General features: G+C 39.1%; 1 protein-coding gene across 3 annotated transcripts in view; it reads left to right on the top strand.

Annotated features, from left to right (window-relative positions):
* Nucleotides 1–961: 961 nt before the first annotated feature.
* The window catches only part of ROCK1 (Rho associated coiled-coil containing protein kinase 1), a 160,519-nt gene continuing 133,519 nt past the window's right edge, over nt 962–27,961 (top strand). For all 3 annotated transcript variants that reach the window (XR_008621949.2, XM_008968595.6, XM_003815640.6), the window contains exon 1: nt 962–2,459. Coding sequence is in view for 2 of the 3 variants with exons in the window: in XM_008968595.6 (XP_008966843.3) it covers nt 2,367–2,459 (93 nt within the window). In the remaining variant the exon portion in view is untranslated. The remainder of the gene's footprint in view (nt 2,460–27,961) is intronic.

Here is a 27,961-nt window from a genome sequence, read left to right as displayed (position 1 = left end):
AACATAATGTTCACGGTTCTCTGAGAAACAACAAAATTCCTAATACCTAAAAATGGTAGTAATAATAAAAAAAAGACAAGCAGGGTTTAGGAAATTTATTTTAGGGCAACTGCCTGATTTATTTTAAGCCCTATGCTTAAAAATAAGTCTAATTCACATGACTTAAAATGCTGGAGCCAAGAAAAGTCACTGCAAAGGCATTTAATGAAATACCTGGTTTGTCTAGTTGTCTTTGTTATGATTTTTGTATAAACCAAGAACGTCCTATCTTGATATATATAGTGGATTTTATATCTAATTAATTTCTTGTATTTAATAAATTGAAAATAGACATTTTTTCAAACAATATAAGATTTTCCTAACCTCTGACTCACATCGTAAGGCTGGTGGACTGTTCAGATGCTGTACGATGCTTTTTACTCCGATGCTTTTTGGTTCATCTGTAGCATTTTCCATCATGGGGTAAAAGATCCACATTTTCTATTTCTAGTGATCCTTAATTTGGCTTCTGAGCAAAAATAAAGTTTGATGAGAAATAAATTAAGGTAGATTTCCTGCTGAAACCAGTGAAGAATATAACTTTATCAGGGGGAGTGAGTGACAAGTCTTTCACCTTTCCTCACACCATAGTCAACGAAGTAACGGAACTAGGAGAAATGCCCATTATTCTCATGTCCTACATTAGTTCTGATAAAAATCACAATTAAGTTTCACTGAATGTTTTGACATTGAAACGGCAGCATTACACGTCCAGGAGAGAACTACAGTAGGGGTGTTAAGAGAACTAACACGAACGACTTAAAAATATTGATTTTTTTCTACGAGATTATTTTCCTTTAAATAAATTAAATTGAGCTTGACTTCTATTGACTGTATCTTCCGGAGTCAGTATTTTATGGCTCCCCTGACACACACGCCTGGCGTGGGAGGGCTGAGCGCTGCAGCGCTTCGGAACTTTCCCAGTGAATCGTAAATGGGTTCAACGCCGGGGCTCGCGGAGGGCTGTCCATGGAGTACCACTGAAAACCAAACGCCACTGGTGCTCAATGCTGGTACCTGCCGACGAAAAGGCTTCTTGCCTAAAAAAGAACCTATTACCCCACCCTAACAGCAACAAGGAGAACAAGCACTCTCTCCTCGTCAGAAGTCTCTGGACTGGCTGCAACCCAGAGGAAACAGAGCTGGGGCATCTGCCGGGACAGCGATCAGAAGCAGCCAGAGCTCCGCCTCCGTCCGGACCTCCAAGGCCGCTCTAGAGCCCTGCATGGCTCCTCAGAGCCGGCCAAGGCGAGGACCTCGCCGGCCGCTGCTTACCCCTACTCGGCTCCTCCCAGCGGTCCGCCTTCTCCACCGCCTGCCCGCAAGGCCCCGCCCACCTCACCGCCCCGCCCCACCCTGCGGAGGCGACAGAGTGCGCGCGCGCGCGCGGGGTCCCGGCTGGTTCCCCTTCCGAGCGTCCGCGCCCCGCATGCGCAGTCTGCGCCGGCGGTCTCCGTTTGTTTGAACAGGAAGGCGGACATATTAGTCCCTCTCAGCCCCCCTCGCCCCACCCCCCAGGCATTCGCCGCCGCGACTCGCCCTTTCCCCGGCTGGGACCGCAGCCCCTCCCAGAAGCTCCCCCATCAGCAGCCGCCGGGACCCAACTATCGTCTTCCTCTTCGCCCGCTCTCCAGCCTTTCCTCTGCTAAGTCTCCATCGGGCATCGACCTCGCCCTGCCCCACCGGACACCGTAGCAGCAGCCCTAGCAGCGACGGGACAAAATGGGAGAGTGAGGCTGTCCTGCGGGGACCGAGACTGATCGGTGCGTCGGGCCGGGCCGAGTAGAGCCGGGGACGCGGGGCTAGACCGTCTACAGCGCCTCTGAGCGGAGCGGGCCCGGCCCGTGGCCCGAGCGGCGGCCGCAGCTGGCACAGCTCCTCATCCGCCCTTCGCTTTCGCCTTTCCTCTTCTCCCTCCCTTGTTGCCCGGAGGGAGTCTCCACCCTGCTTCTCTTTCTCTCCCCGCTCCTGCCCATCTCGGGACGGGGACCCCTCCATGGCGACGGCGGCCGGGGCCCGCTAGACTGAAGCACCTCGCCGGAGCGACGAGGCTGGTGGCGACGGCGCTGTCGGCTGTCGTGAGGGGCTGCCGGGTGGGATGCGACTTTGGGCGTCCGAGCGGCTGTGGGTCGCTGTTGCCCCCGGCCCGGGGTCTGGAGAGCGGAGGTCCCCTCAGTGAGGGGAAGACGGGGGAACCGGGCGCACCTGGTGACCCTGAGGTTCCGGCTCCTCCGCCCCGCGGCAGCCTACCCACCGCGGAGGAAGTTGGTTGAAATTGCTTTCCGCTGCTGGTACTGGTACGAGGGCATTGTCACAGCAGCAGCAACATGTCGACTGGGGACAGTTTTGAGACTCGATTTGAAAAAATCGACAACCTGCTGCGGGATCCCAAATCGGAAGTGAATTCGGATTGTTTGCTGGTGAGTAGCGCTGTTCTCTTTTGCTTGTCTGGGGTTTTGCATGTCTTTCCTTCCTCTTGCATTAGTCTGGTTCGCTGCAAAAGAAAGTCTCAGGTGTGCATAATCGTCTTGGAAAATGCTAGATTTCTGTTTCCTGAAGAATCTTGGAGTACCATTAACATCTCATGGTGTGGTCCTATTTGCCATTTGACTGGCTCTGTACTAACTACTCTGAACTTTTAATTCTGACTCAGTTCATGAGTACCCGAAAGATACTTACAAACTGCTATTGCAGGCATCCTATAAAAAGTTATCACGTCAGAGTTACTGCAACGTATACAGTTTGTTGAATGGCGATCGTAGTGATGTTAATCTTTCTGATCCGTTTGACAGTTAAATTGGAAAGACTACTTTGCATTTTTTTTTCCTTTTTGCGATTTAGCTCCTAGGGGTTTAGTTTTTAGCCTTGAAAATGATAACGGAGAATTGCTATTGAGGAAGTGATTTTTGAGCCAAAATTTCATAGGTGATTTGAGTTTGAAGTAACTTTTTGCTGAACTATTGTAAAAGCCCAAGATAATTGGTCATAGGTAATTACAGTGTTAACTTATTGTATTATTGGTTACAAAAGTACGTACCATACAGTTATTGTAACTGTCTTTTTGGTGGTGTGGCACTTAACAGTGTCACTTGTAAAACATTCTAAAGAGGGTTTTATGACATGAAAATCCAAAATCCCATTTTAAAAATAGTTAAGTGGTTGATAATACAGTTATCTGTAAATAATTGGAATTCTTAGGTTTGATACCTAAGAATGTATCAAATGTATTTACAGGTTTGATACCTGTAAATGTATCAAAGTTGTTCAGAGTTTCTGAACAACTAAGGGTTATATAATATTTCTTGGTCCAAACAAAACTACATAATCTCTAAAATAAGGTTTCAGGGAGCATGTATATGGACAGGATTTCACAATGTCTTCGGTGAAATAATGTTAGATATGCTCAATTTTGGGGATTAAGATTAAGGAAACAAAATAATACCATTCAAAGAAATAATACAATTCAAAAATCCCATCTTGAATCAAAGGATAATTAATGTAGATTGTTTAAAATTAACGTGCATTTCAGTTACTCTAAATTTCTGTTTATTTGTATTTTTCCACGTGTATGGGTTTTACAAGAAGCTTCCCAAAGCTTTCAGAATTGTTGTAAGCATCCCTGACCAGGAAATAAGAGTATTGTGGGTTGTTTGAAATGTCTCACCACATTATGGATGCTCTTTATATTGAGAAATAGTAAAGAAGGTTGATGCGTAATAGATTTTAAAACATTTTATTAAACGAGATAAGTGGAAGGAATTAGAATATATCTTGTAAGGATTTCTATAACTTCTAAGAAGTCTGATTTATCTTTTAATATTTATCCAGTTTTCATATATTTTTGATTTTATTTTGCTTTTCGATCTCCTTATTACATGAGTGGTGTTATAGGGAGGGTTTAGTAGCTTTCTTTTTCTTTAAATCATCTTCTGGCCTCTTGCTATAGCTTCATTTGGTGGGGACCTTTATTTACATGTGGGGGATACAAGGAAATGTAAGTCATGACTCTTTCCCTGAGAGTCCAATCTATTTAATGGAAGACAAAACCTTGTCTCACGTATATACACAGAAACAAAGCTAAACACTTCACAGATTGAGAAAACGTGATAAATTCCAGATGATTGTTTAGATAATGTACGTTCTTGGAAATTGAGAGAAAGAAGTCACTGTGAGTTGAGAGAGCCAAAGTATGTTTTATAATGGATGGATAGGATTTAGATAGAGGGTGCTCAAGAGGAGTGGAGGATAACGTGAATAGAGGGTGGAGACATGACTGGCTATGACATGTTTGGGGAAATAAGGAAGATAAGGTTGGAAGGAAATATTAGGGTTAGATTGTGGAGGATTTGATTGGTAGGCTAAGGATTTTGGACTGCCTTTACACTGTTGTGGCTATTAAATATTTATAAATAAGACCGTGCTAGGATGAATGAAGAAGATGAATCTGGTGTGTGGAAGATGGGTTAGCATGAGAAAAGATTGGAGAGACAGTGAGATTGGACAGTTTTTAAAAATTGTTATTATTGTAATAGTCCAGAAATGATTGAAGCCCAAAATTGGGGCATGAGAATGAGAAAAGAAGAATTAATGGAACTTTATTGGCAGGGAAAAGAAGGGGAACCAAAGAGAGAGGCAATGGTCAGATGACTCTAAAGAGGTTGAGCCTGGATTATAGGGAGAATGGTAAAAATAGCAAAGTCAGGTTTGGAAATTGCTTGTGAAGAATAGGCCTACAGATAAATTCAATTTTAGATTCGTTGTGTTTGAGGGGATAGTGGAGCAATCATGAGAAAATGACCTGTAGACTGTTGGAGATACAGAACTGAGCTCATAATTACAGATAATGATTTAGAAGTCATTTGCACAAAGGTGCAAGTTGATATAATGGTAAAGGGAGAAACAATGGAGGGAAAACTGAGGGTGAAAGATGAAGGTTGAACAAAGAGGAAGAGTGGAGGAGGTAAGCCATCAAGGCCTCCAGAGTTAGGACAGCCAGGTATCATGGAGCCCAACACTTCTAAAACAACATTTTGTTAAAGAGAATAGTCAACAGACAGATTTGGTTGTTTTTTTCCCCCTTGAAATCTTATAATCTTGTCCTCTTTTTCTGTTTAGTTCCACAGCTGTTTATTGATAGCTGTTACTGAAATTTTATTACCCTGTCAATCTGAACTTGGTAAAGACTGAATTTTCCTTTTTTTTTACTGAGATGGAATCTCACTCTGTTGCCCAGGCTGGAGTGCAGTGGCGCGATCTTGGCTCATTGCAACCTCCGACTCCTGGGTTCGAGTGAGTCTCCTGCCTCAGCCCCCGCGAGTAGTTGGGATTACACGCGTGCACTACCACGCCTGGCTAATTTTTGTAGTTTTAGTAGAGATGGGGTTTCACCATGTTGGCCAGGCTGGTCTTGTACTCCTGACCCCAAGTAATCCGCCTGCCTTGGCCTCCCGAAGTACTGGGATTACAGGCGTGAGCCACCGTGCCTGGCCCAAGACTGAATTTCCTTTAGAGACAAAAAATCCTTTCTCTGGTTTTGTAGTATCTAGCATGAATTTTCTTCGCATGATGTTTTATGTTTAACATTGAGCATTCATTCGTTCATTCATTCATTGTGTCATTCAGTGACCTATCAGGTGACTTCAGCTTTTTCAGTGAGTCTGTTCTTGTTCTTCCCTATCTGGACGTTGGACCTCTCATGTATTATAGGAACAAAACTCCTTTTACATTGGTTGCCTTTTTCTGTTATTTTGACTTTTGTTGATTTGTGTAACTGATACTTACTTATTAGTGTGTATTATGTGCCACGTGCAGTCCTTTAGTTCTAGAGTTTTTTTTGTAATCCCAAAAATAAGGTTTTCAAATTGTTTCTTCTCTACCTCCTTTACTAGATTCGTGCTTAGAAATGGAAACTTCCAAATCTTTTGGTTTCAGAAATTTGCTGGTATATGTCCTTACCTACTAAACAGCTTTTTTGTTGAGACACTAATGATGAATAGCATCCGTAATCTGAAATCTGAAGTGCTCAAAATCTGAAACTTTTTGAGTGCTCACATGACGCCATAAGTGGAAAATCCACCTGACCTTGTGAGATGGGTTGCAGTCAAAATGCAGTCAGAACTTTGTTTCATGCACAAAATTATTAAAATATTGCAAAAAATAACCTTCAGGTTGTTGTGTATAAGGTATGTATGAGACGTAAATGAATTTCTTATTTAGCCTTGGTCCCCATCCCCAGGATATCTTATGTATATGCAAATATTTTAAAATCTGAAAAAGTCTGCAGTCTGAAACACTTCTAGTTCCAAGCATTTTAAACAAGGGATACTCAACCTGCAGTAGTTTAGAATAATGTAGCTGGAAGAACTCTGATAAGTGGCTATCCAACCTTTTCTTGAACACCTGTAATTTTTTTCAAGAACTAAGTAAGTTCAATCTTCATATCATATATAAATGCTAAAATAGTCTGCAAATACTAAGATACATTATGATAACCATTCACTTGTTTCCTAGAGCATTCAAATTAGTCAACTTTGGTTTTCTGTAAGTCAGATTCTTTCCAGTGTCCTAATGGTTGTCTTTCTTACTGTCCATGTTACAGTTTATAAGGATTATCGGGAGCTATTTCTCTTTTCCTGAATTCCTTATCTTCTAATTATTTTGTCTAGGGCCTGTAATAATTTCTCAGTGATTTTGAGTACCTTTGAAAACAGAATAAGGGATGGAGTTTAGTTAAGTCTGTTTAATCTTTGCAGAGGAAAAAATGCTTATGATTTGTAAATTAAATAGGAAAAACAAGGCCAGGTGCAGTGGCTCGCTCCTGGAGGGCTGAGGCCAGAGAATTGCTTGAGCCTAGGACGGGGAGGTTGCAGTGAGCCGAGATTGTGCCACTGCACTCCAGCCTGGACGACACAGTGAGAACTTGTCTCAAAAAAAAAAAAAAAAAAAAAAGGAAAAACAAAAATGGTTGGGAGGGTTATAGATACATTTGTTTTGAAGTTTGACATACTTTTCATGAAAATATCTTGCTTGTAGCATATTTATTAGCACACCGCTTCATGATGCCTGTTAAGAACATGACCTTTCCACTTTTCTTCTGGCTGGTGGAGGTGAAGCAACGGGTGTGTGGAGGAGACAGAAGGGAACCAGTATTAGTCAAATAGTGCCTGTTGAGTTCTAACACTGTGCTGTTTGTCACTACTATTTCTTATTAGGGAGTTTTTCAGAATGTGGAAGATAAATGTAAATGAAATTTCTGGTGTTAGTCTTTGAGTTTTTCTTCCTTTAAATTATCTTCCTGGGCTCTCTTGACCTAGTGCTTTCCCATCTTTTCATTCTTCTTTTTTTCTTTTCCTCAATCTTTGGCCTATCATACTTATCTTTGTCTTCACTCTCTTGAAGAATTCATCCATTCTTACAGCTTCAATTATTATTATCTCTATGTACATGATACCCAAATCTTTATTTTTAGTCTTTTGTTTCAAACCTTAAATATCTGACTGCCTTGTAAGCATTTCTACTTGGATGTCATGTTAGTCTCAAATCCCTCATATTCCAAAACAAGCTTCCTCCCATAAACTTATCTGTTTTGTCATTAATTCCACTATTGTCCCTGTCGCTAAACTGGAATTTTTGTTGTGAACTTTTTTGACAGTGTTAGTCCACACATTGGGTTATTACAGCAGATTTTGGGTAGCATTTTCGAATCTAGATTATTGCTATCTAATCCCCTGTATGCCTTGCCACTTGAATTGATCTGTTTTGGGGGTATATTACTCTTGGAATGAAAAGACCTGAGGTCATTAAATCTTTGAGCCTTAAAGTTGTATCTCTGCCAGTGTTCCTAATTTGTGAGTTAATAGGTGTTATTAGTATCAATTGCATATCTGGTTAGTTTGGACCAGACTTTTTTGGATGTTAGTATGTTGAAGGAACTTCTTTTAAAAAAACAAGTTACTCTCCTAATTCATTTTTATTCATTCAGCAAATCTTTGTATAGGGCCTAAACTTGGATTGAAATCTAGGCTCTGACATGTATTTGCTGAAATATTTTAGGGAGTTATTTTAACCTCTCAATGCTGTTTCATCTTCAGAAAAATAAGAGGGGATAAAAGTACTAGATTGTTGTAAGAATTGAATAATATAGTCAAAGCAACTATCACAGCATTTGGTATTTAGTAAGCATTTGTAATATTGTCATATTTATAATATTTCTGTTATATACTAGTCAGTGTGCTTAGTCTAGAAGTTGATATTTATTGTCTTCTCTAAGTACAGAGTAATTTATCTGGCACCTCAAGCTGCTCATAAATTCATAATCTAGCTGTGCGTTATTGACGTCTAAGCCAATTGTAACTGAAAATTGAGACATTTATTAATAGAGTCAATAAATGGGGAAGATCTTTTAGAGACTGTTTATTTGTTTAGTCGTGATTTATAATATGGTATATACTTTGTGCCAAGGGTTTAGTTGGATATAAAAGGCAATTGGGAACTAATTTATGGAGATTGAGTTGTTATCTTGTTCTCTTTCTGTGTGTATCTTTTATACTTTCAGTGTGTGTTCTGTAAATAGGCCCTCTTGCACTACAGGCACCCTGTGGGTGTGTAGAGATGTGGCTCAGAGTAACGGCTGAGATATGAATTGGTTAATTCATTAATCTTTTGAGTCAGAAATGTTTTTTTTCCACCCAGTCCGGAGTGCCATGGCGCTATCTTGGCTTACTGCAAGCTCCACCTCCTGGGTTCACGCCATTCTCCTGCCTCAGCCTCCCGAGTAGCTGGGACTACAGGCGCCCGCCACCGCACCCGGCTAATTTTTTGTATTTTTAGTAGAGACAGGGTTTCACCGTGTTAGCCAGGATGGTCTCGATCTCCTGGCCTCGTGATCCGCCCGCCTCAGCCTCCCAAAGTGCTGGGATTACAGGCGTGAGCCGCCGCACCCTGCCCAGAAATGTTTTTAATCCAGAAGAAGGAACTACATATAAAATTTTATGTTGAATAAAGAGTAAATTCTCAGTTTTAGATTAGACTTTGCATAACTTTACACCAGTTTTACTTCACAATTATAAGTTTTGGTGTTATGGATATATGGTGAAAACTACAGATTCTATTACGATAATTGATAGAAAAACCCACTTATCAGGAAATATTATATATAGAGTTCTATTGCTGAAGATAATCCAATAGCTCTACTTCTCCATTCCTCATCCCCACTAAAAAGGGGGTATATCCATTTAGTTTAAGTCCACAGTATAGCTGTTGGATACGACACACATGTGTTCAAGAAGATGAACAGGTAGTACTGCAATTCACAATGGAAAGTATTTATTCTTTAAAATATGCCATTAGTGTGGTGTGAAAAGAACACTGGACTGAAAATTCAGAGCATAGTCTTGTTTTGCTGTTAAATCTCTGTGTAATGAAGTACATCATTTTTCTCATCTAGGCTTCAGTTTCCCTATTTGTAGAACAAAGAGTTGGACCAGATAGTTGCTGATGTCCCTTGTGTCTCTGAAAATTCTATGATAGGCCTGGCATGGTGGCCTGTAATCCCAGCACTTTTGGAGGCCAAGGTGCAAGTATCCCTTGAGCCCAGGAGTTTGAGACCGGCCTGGGCAACAGAGAGGGACCTCGGCTCTACAAAAAAAAAATAAAAATATTACCTGGGTGTTGTGGCTTCCACCTGTAGTCTCAGCTACTTGGGAGGTTGAGGTAGGAAGATCGCTTGAGCCCAGGAGGTTGAGGCTGCAGTGAGCCATGTTGGTGCCACGGCACTCTAGCCTGGTTGTCAAAGTGAGACTCTGTCTCAAAAAAAAAATAATAAAATAAAATTTATTAAACAAAATCTATGAGACTTTGTTTATTACACTTCAATTAAAACTTCAAAAAATTGTCTTTGATTTATTATTTAAGAAATAAAACTTAAACAGTTAAATGATGTTGGGGTAGAAATGTAAGACTGTCAACCATCTTTAGTAAGTGCTTTTTTTGGAACTAGTTCCTAAATTAATTTCAATAGTTATATTTGCCATTGTTTTTTGAATTTGTGACTTACGTTCATAATTGTAGGGTTTTGTACTTTCTGAACAGAGGAAGTGTAATTTTTTATTTGTATATCTATTAAAATGTAAAGATATGATTTTCTTCTCTAGTATACTTGCCCTTTCTGTTTGGGATTATGAAATATAGAGTGTATTTTTATTACAGTTCCCAAACAATTAATAGGAAGGTAGATGTTCAAATTAACATCCAAAGTCTGATATCTCAGGGAGGTGAGAGTTTATCTTATACTTGTGTTATATTAAGGGTAGGCCAACCTGTGCGCCTCTTAATTGATCCATACTTCTGATACCAGATTTTTGGCAAGAAATTGAAAATTTTCTCAGATTGTTGTCTTGAACTACTTTTTTTTTTTTTGAGACAGGGTCTGGCCCTGTCACCCAGGCTGAAGTGTGGTGGCATGATCTCAGCTCACTGCAGCCTCCACTTCCCGAGCTCAAGCCATTCTTCTGCCTCAGCCTCTTGAGTAACTGGGACTACAGGCAAGCGCCACCATGCCTGGCTAATTTTTGTATTTTTTTTTGGTAGAGATGGGGTTTTGCCATGTTGCCCAGGCTGGTCTCAAGTGAGCCATTGGCCTCAGCTTCCCAAAGTGTAAGGATTACAGGCATGAGCCACAGCACCCAGCCCTCAAACTAATTTTGAAACAGTGGACTGCAATTAACTTTCCTTTTTCTCTTTTCTGTTATTCATTCATTCATTTGACAAATGTTTATTTGGTGTGTACTGTGTGCTAGGAATTCTGCTATGCAATGGAACACCATGGTGAGTAAAAACAAACATGTCCCACTTTCATGGAATTTATGGTGTCAGGAAAAGGATTAATTAAATGTCTGTCACACTAAGATAGGAGTGGGGTATGGTGAAGGGCAGGTAAGAGATATGATCATGACTTTCCTTTAAGGTTTGGTTTACTTGTAGTAAAGCAATTAAGTGTATAGTTTTCAGATATGAGGCTGTAGATTGTATCAGATTCACTTGAGGCACTTCTTAAAAATGGAATCTGGGATCTTGCGTAGACAAACAAAATCACAATTTTTTGGGATGATTCTTAGGATTTGCATGAGATGTGGATTCTTAGACACACTCAAGTTTGAAAACTGTAGTTACAGTGGAAAGAATGTGAATTTTCGTTCTGTTTGGTAATTTTATGATAAGAAATTTCAAATATACGCAGAAGTAGGGAAAATAGGATAGTGAACTCCTGTTACTCAGATTTTGCAGTTTTCAAAATGTCATCACATTTGATTTCATTAATCACCCTTTTTCTTACCAAAATATTTTAAAGTAAATTCCATATATTGTCATTTCATCCTTACATACTTCAATAAGCATCTTTGAAAAAAAAAAAAGGACATTTTCTTACATAATCATAATGGCCATTATCATGCCTAGCAAAATTAAAAGTGCTTTGGTATCATTAATTCCCAGTTTATATTCATATTTCTGATTGTCTAAAACAGTGTCTGTTTTACAGTTGCTTTATTAGAATCTGGATCCAAAGTCCAAATGTTGCTTTTCTTTGGTTAGGTTCTTTAAGAGTCTTTTAAGTCTCTTAATATAGAGAAATCTCATTCCCCCAACTTCTCCAACTCCCCTCCCCCTGCATGTTGAACTAGTGGTACTATACAGGACCTTGTTTTACATTCTGGATTTTTCTTTTTACTTTCCTAATGATGTAATTTAACTTCTTCCTGTATTTTCCATATTTCCTATAAAATGGTAGTTAGATCTAAAAGCTTGATTTACTTATTTCAGATTTCTAGTCAAGGGTACTTAATAGATTGTATTTTCTTTTGCCTCATACGGAGGTGCATAATGTCTGCCTGGCCTGTAGTGATGCTAAGGTTGATCATTCTGTTCAGGTGGCATCAGTCTGTGATAATTTCCTGTAAGAATCATTCATTAACCTTTCATCTAATGGTTCCATTCATTCGTGATCTTTAACTGAATCCCTGTTATTTCATTAGGGAATAGCAAAATAATGATTTTCTAATTCTGTTATTCCTTTCACATTTATTAACTGTAATTCCTCTGTTAAGAGTAGAACTTTTACATATTAATATCAACTAGGGCTGTATGTTTACCATGAAATCCAATTCATGAAATACAGGATGAATGCTTCAATCTTTTCCTTAATTGCCACTTTTTATAGCAAGGTATTTTGGAGACTTATTATGATAGATATGCCACAAACTGGGTAACTTGAGGGGAGTTTAAGTAAAGGACTGTTTACAAAGGTATAGATAATATTTAAGGAAACTGGTAGGGATAATACAGTGTTCTGTGACTAGTCACAGTGAGGAAGGGAGTTGCGATCGCCTCTAGGCCAGCAGGAAACAGGCAAGAGGAAAGCAGCTGAGGAGGGTAGCTCTATGGAAGAGGTCTGTCTGACAGGGAGTGTGCTTTCAAGTAAAGAGGAGCTTGTGGATCAGGTATTAAGGGAGACAGAGGAATATATCCCCTACCCTTATTCTCCTCCCTCCCTACATGCAGTCTCCTTCTGAGATCTCCCATTACCTGAAAAGCTAATATGCAAAAGAGCCTGTTGATATGATCCATATGAGTCACAAACAAGACATAACCAACATTTATGTATTTATTTCGCTCTCAGTCTTTTTTTTTTTTAATTTTTGGCATCATTATAAACACATTTTAAAATATTTTTGGTGTGTTTTCAGTCAATTTATGTCATCCTTGCTGATACTCAGTTTGTCCTGTCTTTGGCTAATGGGGGCTTCTTCAGGTTGATTCTCATGTTATTTGTATATGACCCTAATTATCTTTGATAGAGCTTCCTTGTTTTTTTTTTTTTTTTTTTTTTTGCTGCAGTAAGGTACTCAGGCTCATCTTGTACATTTCTTGCCTCAGACTTGGAAATCAGCCATTCCTCCAGGAAACTCTTTCCTTTTGGTGGGGAATGCTACTCTTTACTATTGGTTGAAATTGTTTCTTGTCCTTGTTCAGTGAATAGAGCTATGATATTTTATTTTTGAAAAGAAGAAAAAGTGACTGATTATTTCACCACCTTCTTGTCAGTTAGGCTCTTTCATTTTAGGTTTTTTTTTTTCTTTTTTTCCAGTACTTAAAAAGTGCTTTCTTTACTTTTTGATGTAATTTTATTTTATTGTGTATGTGAAACATTTACATGCTTTTTGGTTGGTTTGGGTTTTTTTGTTTTTGTTTTTGTTTTTGTTTTGAGACAGTCTTGCTCTGTCGCCCAGACTGGAGTGCAGTGGCACCATCTTGGCTCACTGTAACCTCCTCCCTCCAGGTTCAAGCAATTCTTCTGACTCAGTCTCCCGAGTAGCTGGGACTACAGGCATGTGCCACCATGCCCGGCTAATTTTTGTATCTTTAGTAGAGGTAGGGTTTTGCCATGTTGGCCAGGCTGGTCTCGAACTCCTGAGCTCAAGTGATCTTGCCTGCCTCAGCCTCCCAAAGTGTTGGGATTACAGGCATGAGCCACTGCGCCCGGCCTGTTTTTTGAGACAGGGTCTTGCTCCGTCCCCCAGGCTGGAGTGCAGTGGCATGATCACGGTTCACTGCAGCCTCTTCCTCCTGGGCTCAAGCGATTCTCTCACTTCAGTTTCCTGAGCGGCTGGGACTATAGGCACGTGTTACCATGCCTGGCTGATTTTAAAAATGTTTTGTAGAGATGGAGTCTCGCTGTGTTGCCTAGGCCAGGATCAAACTCCTAGGCTCAAGGGATCCTCCCACCACAACCCCCCAAAGTGTTGGGATTAAAGGTGTGAGCTACTGTGCCAGGCCCATTTACGTGGTTTAAAAGTTAAAACTATACCAGATATATTCAGAATATTCTTACTTTGATCCACATCTCTCTACCCTGTTCTTTTCCCTTTACTCTTTTTTTTGATTTGACATTTCAGTGTTTATTCTTATAAATATAAGCAAATATATATCCATATACACATATACATAGATATATACATAGATATATTTATATTCTTTTTTTATCACTTTCTTACACAAAAAGTAGCATGTTACATATTGGTGTATGATTTTCCTCCTTCCTTTTTACAGCTGAGTCCTGTTCCATTTTGTGGGTGTTAGCATTGTTAATTCAGTCTCCTATGGATGGACATTTGAGTTGTTTATATTTTTACCAGTGTGTCTTTGGAGTAGATTCCTAGAAGTGAGATTGCTGGGTTAAAGACACATGCATATATAATTTTGCTTACTGTTAAAATATTCTCCCTCTCCTAAGAGTTGTGCTATTTTACATTTCCACTAGTAATGATATGGGATTGTCTGTTGTCCTCACCAACAATATGTTGTAAGACTTTTGAATTTTTGTCCATTTAACAGGTGACAAGTGCTATTTCAGTATAATTTGAATTTGAATTTTATTTTCTATTTTTTCTATTCTAATATTAATTTCAATTTCTATTCTTCTCATGAGTAAGGTTGAATATCTTTTCATATTTTAAGGGCTATTTGAATTCCTTCTGTGATCTGCCTGTCCATATTTTTTGTTCATTTAAAATTGTTTTTCTTCTCAGTTTTTAGAAGCTCTTTATATATTAGGGAGCTTAGCCCTTTTTCTGTGGTAAAATGCAGATTTTTTTTTTTTTTGCAATTTTTCATGTTTTAGACTTTGCTTCTGCATTTTGTTACTTTGCCGCACAATTTTTAAATGTCTCCAAATTATCAGTCTTTTGTTGCTTCAAAATTTTGAGTCATAGTTAGAAAGACTTCCCCTATGTCCAGATCATAAAGGAATTCATCCATATTTTCTCTGATGCTTAATGTTTTTTTCAGTTTTTACTTTGAAATCTACTCGGAATTTTTCATGTATGGTAAATTTTGAGATACATCCAATTTTATCTTTATTCAAATGGCTGTTTATCGCCACAGCATTTATTTTAAAATGCCTATGTTTGTTGGTTGACAATGCCACTTTCTTCATATATTAAATTTCCATGTGTACTTGGGATTATTTCTAACCTTCTGTTCCATTGGTCCCTCTTGCTTTTTCATGTGCTAATACCACACTGTGTCAATTATAAAGGCTTTCTAATATCTCTTCAGCTTTTAAAATGTCTAGTAGGGCCATCTCCACCCCTGCTCTCCCATGCACATACACCGTCACATTGAAGCGCATGGGTGTTTTTTAGGGATAACTAGCTTCCAACCCTGGCTTTGTTGTTTACTAGCCCTTGGTCCTTGGACAGTTTACTAAAGCACTGTGATATCCATTTATCCCATCTCTGAAATGGGATGATGATGCCTACCTTATATTGTTGTAAGGATTACATGACACCAGCAGAACTGCCTTGTCAGGCATGAATTCTGGAGTCAGACTGGGATTTTTGACTCCCACCCAGGTCAGCCACTTATTAGCCCTGTGACTTTGGGTAAAGTTCTTAAGAGGAACTCAAACACATCACCTTCAAATAAGATTAATCATAGACCCTCATAGAACTCTTAAGAGTATTAAACGTGATAATGCATGTAAGTGCTTTGCAGAGTTCACAACATTTAGTAGATGTTAGCTGTTTCTAATCATCGTCATCATTATATATCCTTATGATTTGTCCTTGGGAAAAACTACTTTTGATCTAAGTGGATTATTATCTATCTCCCAGCTCTGCTGGCCAGGTTTTTATTTAGTTGTGTAATCTTGGACAAGTTACCTAACTTTTTTGAGTCTGAATGTATTTAATCTGCAAAATGAGAATCATGATAATACGTCATAGGCTTAGTTAGGAGGATTAAATGAAATAATTTATAGGTGGTGCCATGGTTACATACAAGTATTAGTAGTTAATTCTTTTCCTTCGTTTACTTTTATAGTATAGGTTGGATGAAGCTTCCACTATAGGCAAAAATACTACTTGGGGGTAAAGTAGAGTGGGATACTTTATTTGAAATGTTCCCTGAATCTGATCTTTACTTTTTGTTACTGCTGCACTACCCAAATCCAAATTTTCATCCCAACATTCTTGGATTTGTGGGACAGCGTAGCAGCTTTCCAATATAATCTATACTACATCTTTTCTTAACTTTGGTGCTTTTTGTCATGTGGTCTCAGTGTACCTATTTACTTAGTCTTTATTCCCAGCATTTCCCAAAATAGACTGCGCTCTACTGGATTTTCTCGCTTTCTATAGTATCTCACCTACTCTTTCCTACTTTTGCTGTCATATTTCCAGGACCTACCTTTCTCTCCCCTTGAATTCTCCCCCATGTCCTCCTCACACAATTTTCTCATCTTTATAGTCTGACATAAATCACAACTGTGTTAAACTGTTACTTTCTTTTTTGAACTCCTGTAGTCTCATGAAATTTATAAATTCATCATAGTTGTCTTGTATAGGGCTATTTTGTTTGTTAATCTTACCTAATGAGAATTCCTTGAGGGCTAAGCATAATTCTAGACATCAGTGTTCAGTATTACTTATTGATTGGTGTGAATGATTATCTCCCCTTTCCCCATTCCTTTGTTTTTTCCCTTTCTTTCTCTGAATTAGTTGATCATACCTATCTGGTATAGGGCTATCTTGTTTGTTAATCTTACCTAATGAGAATTCCTTGTGGGCTAAGCGTAATAATTCTAGACATCATATTCAATAATGCTCATTAATTATTGTGAATGATTATCTCCCCTATTTCCATTCCCTTGTTCTTTCCCTTTCTTTCTCTGAATTAGTTAGGACTCTTTCAGTTTTAAGTGATAGAACCCAACATAAATATTTGTAGACAGGCTGGGCATGGTGGCTCACGCCTGTAATCCCAGCACTTTGGGAGGCTGAGGCAGGCAGATCACCTGAGGTCAGGAGTTCAAGACCAGCCTGGCCAATGTGGTGAAACCCTGTCTCTACTAAAAATACAAAAGTTACCTGGGCATAGTGGCAGGCGCCTGTAATCCCAGCCACTCGGGAGGCTGAGACAGGAGAATTGCTTGAACCCGGTGGGGCAGAGGTTGCAGTGAGCCAAGATTGTGCCGCTGCACTTCAGCCTGTGTGACAGAGTGAGACTCTATCTCAAAAAAAAAAAAAAAATTCGTAGACAAAAAATAATTTTAAAAATGCTTTATTTTAAAATTTTATGGGAACATAGATATATGTATTTATGGGGTACATGTGATGTTTTGATATAGGCATACAATGTATAATAGTCACATCAGGGTAAATGGAGTATCCATCACCTACAACACTTACCATTTCTTTGTGTTAAGAATGTTTCAATTCTACTCTTACTTTTTTTAATTTTCAATTTTTGTGGATACATAGTAGGTGTATATATTATGGGGTATATGGGATGTTTTGATACAGGCATGCTGTGTGTAATCACATCATGGAAAATGAGGTATCCATCCTCTCAAGCATTTATCCTTTGTGTTACAATCCAATTATTCTCCATTAGTTATTTAAAAATATATGATTAAATTATTATTGACTATAGTTAGCCTGTTGTGCTATCAAATACTAGATCTTATTCATTTTTTCCAGCTAGTTTTTTTTTTCTTGTACCCATTAACTATCCCCCCAGTCCTTTTCTCCCCTACTACCCTTCCTATCTCTGTCTCCATGAGTTGAATTGTTTTGAGTTTTAGATCCCACAAATGAATGGGAACATGTGAGATTTATCTTTCTGTGTCTGGCTTATTTCACTTAATGTAATGACCTTGAGTTCTATCTATGATGTGCAAATGATAGGATTTTATTCTTTTTTATGGTTGAATAATATCCCCTTGTGTATATGTACCGTATTTTCTTTGTCCATTGATCATGGACACTTAGGTTGCTTCCATATCTTGGGTGTTGTGAATAGTGGTATGATAAACATGGGAGTGCAGATATCTATCTCTTCGCTATACTGATTTCTTTTCTTTTGCGTATGTACCTAGAAGTGGGATTGCTGGATTCTGTGGGTAGTTCGATTAGTTATTTGAAGAACCGCCAAACTGTTCTCCATAGTGGTTGTACTAATTTACATTCCTGTTAACATTGTAGGAGAGTTCCCCTTTCTCCACATCCTCAGTTGTATTCATTATTGCCTCTTGGATTAAAAAAAAAAGCTATTTTAACTGGAGTGAAATGATACCACATTGTAGTTTTGATTTGCATTTCTCTGATGATCAGTGGTGCTGAGTACCTTTTCATATACTTGTTTGCCATTTGTATGTCTTTTTTTTTTTTTTTGAGCAGAGTTTTCCTCTTGTTGCCCAGGCTAGAGTGCAATGGCGCAGTCTTGGCTCACCGCAACCTTTGCCTTCCAGGTTCAAGCGATTCTCCTGCTTCAGCTTCCCGAGTAGCTGGGATTACAGCCATGCACCACCATGCCTGGCTAATTTTTTTGGTATTTTTAGTAGAGACGGGGTTTCTTCATGTTGGTCAGGCTGGTCTCGAACTCCAGACCTCAGGTGATCTGCCCACCTTGGCCTCCCAAAGTGCTGGGATTACAGGTGTGAGCCACCGCGCCTGGCCATCTTTTTTTTTGAGACAGGATCTCATTTTGTTGCCCAGGCTAGAGTTCAGTGGTGGGGTCATGGCTTACTGCAGCCTTGACCTCTCTGGCTCAGATGATTCTCTCACCTCAGCCTCTTGAGTATCTGGGACTACAGGTGCATGCCACCATGCCCGGCCAATGTTTGTATTTTTTTTTTTTGTAAAGACAGGGTTTTGCCATGTTGCCCAGGCTGGTCTCAAACTCCTCGGCTTAATGATCTTCCTCCCAAAGTGCTGGGATTATAGGCATGATAGACGTCTTCTTTGGAGAAATGTCTATTCAGATCCTTTGCCCATTTAAAAATTGGATTGTTAGACTTTTTTTCTCCTGAGTTGTTTGAGCTCCTTATATATTCTAGTTATTAATCCCTTGTTTGCACATATTTTCTCCCATTCTTTAGGTTGCCTCCTCACTTTGTTGATTGTTTAAAAAAGAATTTTGGATTCAGGAAAACCTAGTCTCATTAAAGGTAAAGATTCAGTTGAACTTCAGTAAAAACCAGAATTTGGGCTTAAATGCAAGCAAGGCTCATTCTCTGTGTTCTCTTACGTTTTTCTTTGTGTTGGCCTCATTCTCTCAGATTGTAGACTGGTTTTAGTCATATGTGGAAAATATGGCTGCCTACAGCACTGGAACTTTATATCTAACAGCTTCAGCTTTGACCATTGACTTCAGATCTTTGAGTCTTGAGTATAGAGCTCTGGAGGAAAAGATTCATTAGTTACATTTAGGTCAGGTGCCAGGTGCCCACTCCTTGACTAATTTTTTTTTTTTTTTTTGAGATTGAGTCTTGCTCTGTCACCCAAGCTGGAGTGCAGTGGCATGATCTCGGCTCACTGCAACCTCCACTTCCCGGGTTCAAGCGATCCTCCTGCCTCAGCCTCCCGAGTAGCTGGGACTACAGGTACACACCACCACACCCGGCTAATTTTTTGTATTTTTAGTAGAGATGGGGTTTCACCATATTAGCCAGGATGGTTTCAATCTCCTGACCAAGTCTTGATCTGCCTGCCTCGGCCTCCCAAAGTGCTGGGATTACAGATGTAAGCCATCGTGCCTGGCTCCTTGACTAATTAATCGTGATCAGGCGGGTAGGGTCACATGAGAACTATGAGAATGGGGAGGCAGTTCGCAGGAAAATGAGGGCAGTAGGGCAGGGCAGACAGTGCCGTAGGTGTACATTATGCTACTCTTTCTTTCCTCTTTGTCCTTAGAGAAGTCATATACACTCTTCTAAAGTGCAGTTTTCTCAATCTGTAAAATTGAATTAACAATAACTTATTTCATGGGGTACTGAGGAGGACTAAATGAGATAATTTAGAAGGCAGCATTTGAAACTTCACAAAAACAATAGAGTAACGTGGTGATAAGTGGCTGTACCTTGGTCTCTCACAACGTGCCCTGTGCTTATTTGGCCTGGCCCCAAAGGTTTTGCAAATGATGTGACTGCAGCTGGTTTTCCAGATCGGCTTCTTTGGTGTTGTCCACCAGAGAACTTGTGGTTACAAGACGAGTGCCAGTAGCTTCTAAGACTATTTGTTCAGGTACAGTGGAAAAAGTCTTTTCTTCTTACCTTCAAATAGAATCTCTAATTGATCTGACCAATTTAGATATAATGTACCCATATCTGAATCAATCTCAGTCAGAATAATGGTGTGCTGATGAGCATAGGTCTGCATCATGTGCTCCAGTCTTGGAACTGGGGAAGAGCCAGCTTATACCAAGATACATTACGGTTGCATGAAGGAGGGGTGGAAATTGGAGTTCATTTACCATTATTAAGTTATCTGACATTAAAATAAATATTGCCAGCCGTTTGCCAAACCTCAACTTAAGACCACCAACTGAGATACACTTGGACTTTTAAGAGAGGGATACCTGTGTGCTGCGTTGCCTTGATGATATGTCATAGTGAGGATTTCCAAATGCCTGTTGATGGATCCAGTCACATTAGAACCAAATACAGATTCTTGTGATTCATCACAGCTCCACCATATGAGAATTGAAGAAAAAGTCTTGTCTCCCATTTAATAAATTATTTTATCTTTAAAAAAATGTGGTTTAAAAAATGCCAGGCTATATGAAGAGGATGAGCATTTTCTGACACTTGCTAAAAAGAAGTTGTGTTGGTTTTTTTTTTTTGTTTGTTTTTTTTTTTTTTTTTAAAGATGAGGTCTCGCTTACCCAGGTTGGAGTGCAGTGGTGCGATCATGGCTCACTGCAGCCTTGACCTCCCAGGCTGAAGCAGTCCTCCCACCTCAGCCTCCCGAGTAGCTAGGACTACAGACCTGTGCCATCACAGCTGGCTAACTTTGTTGCATTTTAGTACAGACGAAGTCTTACGATGTTGCCCAGCCTGGTCTTGAACTCCTGGGCTCAAGCAATCCTCCCACCTTGGCTTTCCAAAGTGCTGGGATTACAAGCAGTGCCTGGCCAGTTTTGTTTTATTTTGTTTGGTTGATCTGATTTTTTTATTGGGGAAGGGAAAATCAAATTTTATACAGAAGCCAAATAAAGAGATTCCCTTAATCATCATTGTAACTCTCCAATACCTTGTTCCTTCACCTGTCAAAAGGAAGGGATTGGCTGTTTAGTAATTTATGAAGACATTATTTTAATGTGAAGAGGCTATAAAATAATAGTTTTACAATTGGTCCCTGAACAGCATGGTGGTTAGAGGTGCTGACTCCCCTAATAATTGAAAATCTGCATATAACTTTGACTCCTCCCCAAATTTAACAGTTTTTTATTTTATTTATTTATTTATTTTTTGAGACAGCGTCTCGCTCTGTTGCCCAGGCTGGAGTGCAGTGGCATGATCTCGGCTCACTGCAACCTCTGCCTCACCGCCCACCCCCGGTTCAAGTGATCCTTGGGCTTCAGTCTTCAGAGTAGCTGGGATTAGAGGCATACGCCACCACGCTGGGCTAATTTTTGTGTTTGTAGTAGAGATGGGGTTTCACCACGTAGGCCAGCCTGGTCTCAAACTCATGGGCTCAAGTGATCCACTGGCCTCGGCCTCCCAAAGTGCTGGGATTACAGATGTGAGCCACTCTGCCCAGCCCCATATTTAACAATTAACAGCCTTACTAATGTAAACATTCAACTAGCACATATTTTGTGATATATGTACATAGTTATTTAATTTTTGAGATGGAATCTCGCTCTGTCACCCAGGCTGGAGTGCAGTGGCATGATCTTGACTCACTGCAACCTCTGCCTCCTGAGTTCAAGTGATTCTCCTGTCTCTGCCTCCTGAGTAGCTGGGACTACAGGTGCGTGCCACCACACCTAGCTAATTTTTGTATTTTTAGTAGAGACGGGGTTTCACCATGTTGGCCAGGCTGGTCTTGAACTCCTGACCTCGTGATCCACCCACCTCGGCCTCCCAAAGTGCTGGGATTACAGGCATGAGCCACCGTTCCTGGCTGTTATATATCTTATATACTGTATTCTTACAGTAAAGTAAGCTAGAGAAAAGAAAATATTAGGAAAATCATAAGGGAGAGAAAATATATTTACTATTCATTAAGTGGAGGTAGATCTCATAAAGGTCTTCATCCTCGTTATCTTCATGTTGAGTAGCTGAGGAGGAGGAGAGATTGGTCTTTGTATCAGGGGTGGCAGAGAGGGAAGAGGTAAAAGAGATGGAAGGGGAGGCAAGAGAGGCATACTCGGTGTATATTTTATTGAAAAAAATCCACATATAAGTAGATCTATGCAGTTCCAACTCATGTTGTTTAAGGGTCAACTGTTACAGAAAAACAGATATTTTCACAGATTAAAAAGGTTTAGAAATTTACTGTTCCTATGAGATTAATTTTTTTTCCCTAAATGGTAATAAATTTTGCTTACTTAGCTTTTATGCTTCTGATCTATTGTACTTTGAGATACTGATGCTCTTACATGTAAGCTCTGTGAGAACAGGTATCTCATTGTCTTGTTCACTGTTGTATCACTGGTTCTTAGAGCCCTGCTTGGCACATTATAAGTTTTCAATAAACATTTATTTGTTGTTGTCGAATTTCTGGAAAATATCTTTTGCTTATTTGTTTCTGTAACAAGAGCCGAAGATGGTTGACATCATGTTAGGAAATAGGGTATAATTGATAATTTGTTTAAATGTAAACTGTACCTATCTGGGGGATAACATTTTAAAACTGCAGGAGGTCTGTATGAAAATATAGATATTCTGCTCCCCACCCCAGTACCTCTTGAATTTTGAATGAAGGACCAAAAGCCAATAATGTGTTGTTTTGTGTGTGTGTTTTTTGATACAGAGTCTCAAAAATAAAGGGAATCACTTTATTTGGCTTCTGTATGCAGTGGTGGGATCATGATTCACTACAGCCTCAACCTCCTGGGCTTCAGTGATTCTCCCACCTCAGCCTCCTGAGTAGCTGAGATTACAGGCATGCTAATTTTACCTGGCTAGTTTTTGAATGTTTAATAGAGACAGGGTCACACTGTGTTGCCCAGGCTGGTCTTAAACTATTAGGTTCGAGGGATCCCCCCGCCTTGGCCTCCCAAAGTGTTGGGGTTACAGATGTGATGAAATGTGTCAACATTTGGCTGCATAATTCAAGGAACCAGTATTTTCTAAGTGACCAATCAATGCATGATGTTATAAAATCATCCATGAATAAAAGATCCATTCAAAGTAGAAGATAGACCAATAAATTTTAATGTTGCAAAGTGTGCAAAAAGTTCAGAAACCATTGATATAATTTCAGATTCTACAATGCCACTAATCTTTAAGAAACACCACTTGTCAAATTTGATACAGTAGCAAATAATTTCCAGTTATCTGAAAAGACTGTTAACATACTCTTCCCTTTTCCAACTACAATCTCAGACTTAATAGTGGTTCACTTTATGATTTTTCCACTTTATGATGGTGTGTGTAAAGCTATATACATTCAGTAGAAACCGTACTTTGAGTACCCATACAACCGTTCTGTTTTTCACTTTCAGTACAGTATTCAATAAATTACATGAGATATTTGACACTTTGTTATAAAATAGGCTTTGTGTTAGATGATTTTGCACAACTGTAGGCTGATGTAAGTGTTCTGAACACGTTTAAGGTAGGCTACACTAATCTATGATGTTAGCAGATTAGATGTATTAAATGCATTTTCAACCTACGATATTTTCAACTTACAAGTGGTTTATCAGGATGTAAACCCCACCCATTATAAGTCTAGGAGCATCTGTCCATATCTGTGTGAAGTTAGATTTTCACGCTTCAAACCAAGGCAATGTATTGTCATAGATTGAATGCAGGCGTAGATATGAGTGTCCAGTTGTCTTCTATTAAGCTAGATGCTAAAGAGATTTGTAAAAATGTAAGATAATGCCATTCTTCCCAGTTAAAAAAAGTTTTAGGCCGGCTGCGGTGGCTCACGCCTGTAATCCCAGCACTTTGGGAGGCCAAGGCGGGTGGATTGCCTGAGGCCAGGAATTCAAGACCAGTCTGGCCAACATGGTGAAACCCCGTCTCTACTAAAAATACAAAAAAATTAGCCAAATGTGATGGCGTGCCCCTGTAATCCCAGCTACTTGGAGGCTGAGGCAGGGGAATTTCTTGAACCAGGGGAACTTCTTGAACCAGTGGAGGTTGCAGTGAGCTGAGATCGCGCCGCTGCACTCTAGTCTGGGCAACAGAGCAAGACTCCGTCTTAAAAAAAAAAAGTTTTAATAAAATATGTTATTTATAGTAACATATAATGGGAATATTTTTTTAAATTCCTGTCCTAGTTTATTTCTGCTGCTATAACAGAACCAAGACTGGGTAATTTATAAAGAACGGAAATTTGTTTTCTCATAGTTCTGGAGTCTGGGAAGACCGAGATCAAGGCACCAGCAGGTTTGGTTCTCTGATGAGGGTCTAGTCTCTGAATCCAAGAAGGTGCCTGGAAAGCTGCATCCTCCAGAAGGGAAGGGTCAGTATGTCCTCACATGGTAGAAGGCAAAAGGACAAAAAGGGTCCAAACTCCCTAATCAAACCTGTTCATCATGGCATTAATATACTTATAAGGACTCTGCCCTCATGACCTTTACACCGCCCCAAAGGCCCCACCTCTTAACACTGTTTCTCTGGGGATTAAGTTTCCAATAAATGAATTTTGGGGAACACTTTCAGACCATAGCAAATTTGTTCAGATGATCCCTTTCTAGTTTCTTGAGAAAGGAACTTAGATTATTAATTGAAAATTATTATTCTTTTTCTTTTCTTAAAAAATTTATTTTAAGACAGGGTCTCACTCTGTCACCCAGACTGGAGTGCAGTGACGTGATCATAGCTCACTCTAGCCTTGACCTTTCAGGGGCTCAGGCTATCCTTCTGCCTCAGCTTCTCCTGAGTAGCTGGGACCACAGGCGTGTGCCTCGATGCCCCGCTAATTTTTAAATTTTTTTGTAGAGACGAGGTCTTTCTATTGTTACCCAGATGGGCCTTGAACTCCTGAGCTCAAGTGATCCTTCCACCTCAGCCTCCCAAAGTATTAGGATTATTGGCCTGAGCCACTGCACCTAGCCATCATTACTCTTTTCTAATCGTTTAATGCTATACATTTTTCTTTTAGCAGTGATTTAGCTGTATTCCACAAATTCCAGTGTTGTGTTCTCATTTTCATTCAGTTCAATGTATATTTTTATTTCCTTTGAGGCTTTCCCTTTGACCCAGAAATTATTTAGAAATCTATTGTTTAGTTTCCAAGTGTTTGGAGATTTCCCTACTATCTTTTTCTTATTTATTGTAGTTTGTACATTTTGGTCAAAGAACACATTCTGTTACGATTTTAATTGTTTTTAATATGCTGAGGTTTGAATTATGGCACACAATGTGGTGGTCTGTCTTGGTAATAGTTCCATGAGCACTTGTAAAGGATGTGTATTCTGCTATTTTGGGTTGGAATGTGATATAAATGTCAATTAGATCTTGTTGATTAATTGTGTTGAGTTCTTGATGATTTTCTGCCCAGTTCTATCAATTTTTAAGAGAGAAGTATTCAAGTTGCCGACTAAAATTGTAGATTTGTCTATTTCTCTTTTCATTTCTGTCAGGTTTTGCTTCACTTATTTTGCAGTTCTATTGTTCTGAGCATACATGGTTCAGATTGTTGTGCCTTCTTGGTGGATTGACTCTTTTGTGATCATGTAATTTTCCATTCTGTGCCTGGCCATTTTCTTTCTCTGAAGTCTGCCTTGTCTGACACTAATATAGCCACACCCACTTTTTTTATTCACTCTTTTTTAAGGCTGAATAATATTACAGTGTATGTACATACCACCTTTTATCCATTCATCTGTTGGTGTACAATTGTGTTGTTTCTACCTTGAGCTATTTTGAATATGCTGCTGTGAACATTGGTGTACAAATATCTGTTCAAATCCCTTCTTTCAGTTCCTTTGGGTGTATACCCAGAAGTGGAATTACTGATCAGGTGGTAATTTTATGAGAAACTGATACACTATTTTTCACAGCAGCTACACTGTTTTACATTCCCACCAGCATTGCCAAGGGTTCCAGTTTCATTACGTTTCATTCCAGTTTCATTCCAGTTTCATTCTAACACTTGTTCTTTTCTGATTTTTTAAAGTAATAACTATCCTAATGGGTGTCAAGTGATGTTTCATTGTGGTTTTGATTTGTATTTCCCTAATGATTTATGATGTTGAGCATCTTTTCTTGTGCTTATTGGCCATTTCTGTCTTTGGAGACGTTTTTATTCAAGTTTTTGCCCATTTTAAAATTGAGTTGTTTTGAATTTTAGGAGTGCCCTACATATTTTGCGTAATAATCTCTTATCAGATATATTATTTGCAAATATTTTCTCCCATTCTGTGGATTGCCATTTCCCTCTGTTAATACTGTTCTTTGGTGCACAAAAGTTTTTAATTTTGATGAGGTTTAGTTTGTTTTTTCTTTTGTTGCCTGTGTTCTTGGTCTCATGTACAAGAGATCATGGTCAAATTCAATGTCCTGAAGCTTCCCCCTATGTTTTCTTCTAAGCATTTTATAGTTCTAGCTTTTATGTTTTGGTCTTTGATCCCTTTTGAGTTAATTTTGGTATATGGTATATTGTAGGGGCTCCCACTTGATTCTCTTGCATGTGGATATGCAGTTTTCCAGCACCATTTGCTAAAAAGACTGTCCATTATTGAATGGTTATGTCACACATGTTGAAATTAATTGACCATATGTATGTGTGGGTTTGTGCTCCTTCCCCCCCCCATTCCATTTTTCTGCACAATTGACCCTTGAACAACATGGGGATTAGGGGCACTGACCACTACCCTTTCTCCATACATTTGAAATACATGAAATACATACTTTTTTAATTTCCCCAAAACTTAACTACTAGTAGCCTGCTGTTGACTGAAAGCCTTACTGATAGCATAAACAGTTGATTAACAACACGTATTTTGTATGTTATATGTAAATATATGTACTGTATTCTTACATAAAGTTAGCCAGCAGAAAGAAAATATTACTAAAATCATAAGGAAGAGAAAATATATTTACTATTCATTAAATGGAAGTGGATCATCATAAAGGTCTTCATATTCACCATCTTCACTTTGAGTAGGCTGAGTAGAAGGAAAAGGAGGAGTTGGTCTTGCTGTTTCATGGGTAGCAGAGGTGGAAGGAGGTATAAGTGGACTCATGCAGTTGAAACTTATGTTGTTTTGAGCACCAGCTGTATATGCTTGTCCTTATGCCAGCAGTACACCATTTTGGTTACTGTAGCTTTGTAGTGATTTTTGAAGTCAGTGAATTTGAGTCCTCTAACTTTGTTCTTTTTCAAGATTGTTTTGGCTATTTGTGATCTGAGATTACATTTGAATTTTAGGATGAGGTTTTCTATTTCTGCAAAAAACACCATTGGGATTTTGATAGGGATTACATTTAATCTGTATATTACTTTGAGTAGTATTGCCATTTAAAAAAATATTTTTTCCAGTCCATGAACATAGGATGTCTTTTCATTTATGTCTTCTATAATTTCAGCAATGTTTTATGGTTTTCAGTGTACATGTCTTTAGCCTCAGTTAAATTTATTCTTCAGTATTATTTGTTTTGATGCTTTTATAAATGAAACTGCTCTTAAGTTTCTGTTTGGATTATTCACTGTTAGTATATAGAAATGCAACTGATTTTTGAGTATTGACTAACCTGTAACTTGGCTGAATTTGGTCATGGGCTCTGACGGATTTTTTTGTTTTGTTTTGTTTTGGTGTGTGTGTAATCTTTAGTTTTCCACCTATAGGATCATGTCACCTGTGAATAGATAATTTTACGTCTTTGTTTCCAATTTGGATGCCTTTTATTTCTTTTTCTTACCTAATTGCTCTGGCAAAAACTTCCAATAATGAGTTGAAT

Source organism: Pan paniscus, chromosome 17 (assembly GCF_029289425.2).
Source record: "Pan paniscus chromosome 17, NHGRI_mPanPan1-v2.0_pri, whole genome shotgun sequence".
NCBI classification, from domain to species: domain Eukaryota; kingdom Metazoa; phylum Chordata; class Mammalia; order Primates; family Hominidae; genus Pan; species Pan paniscus.
The sequence above is the reverse complement of the archived record's forward strand: the minus strand, read 5'-3'. Positions and strand labels throughout refer to the sequence as shown.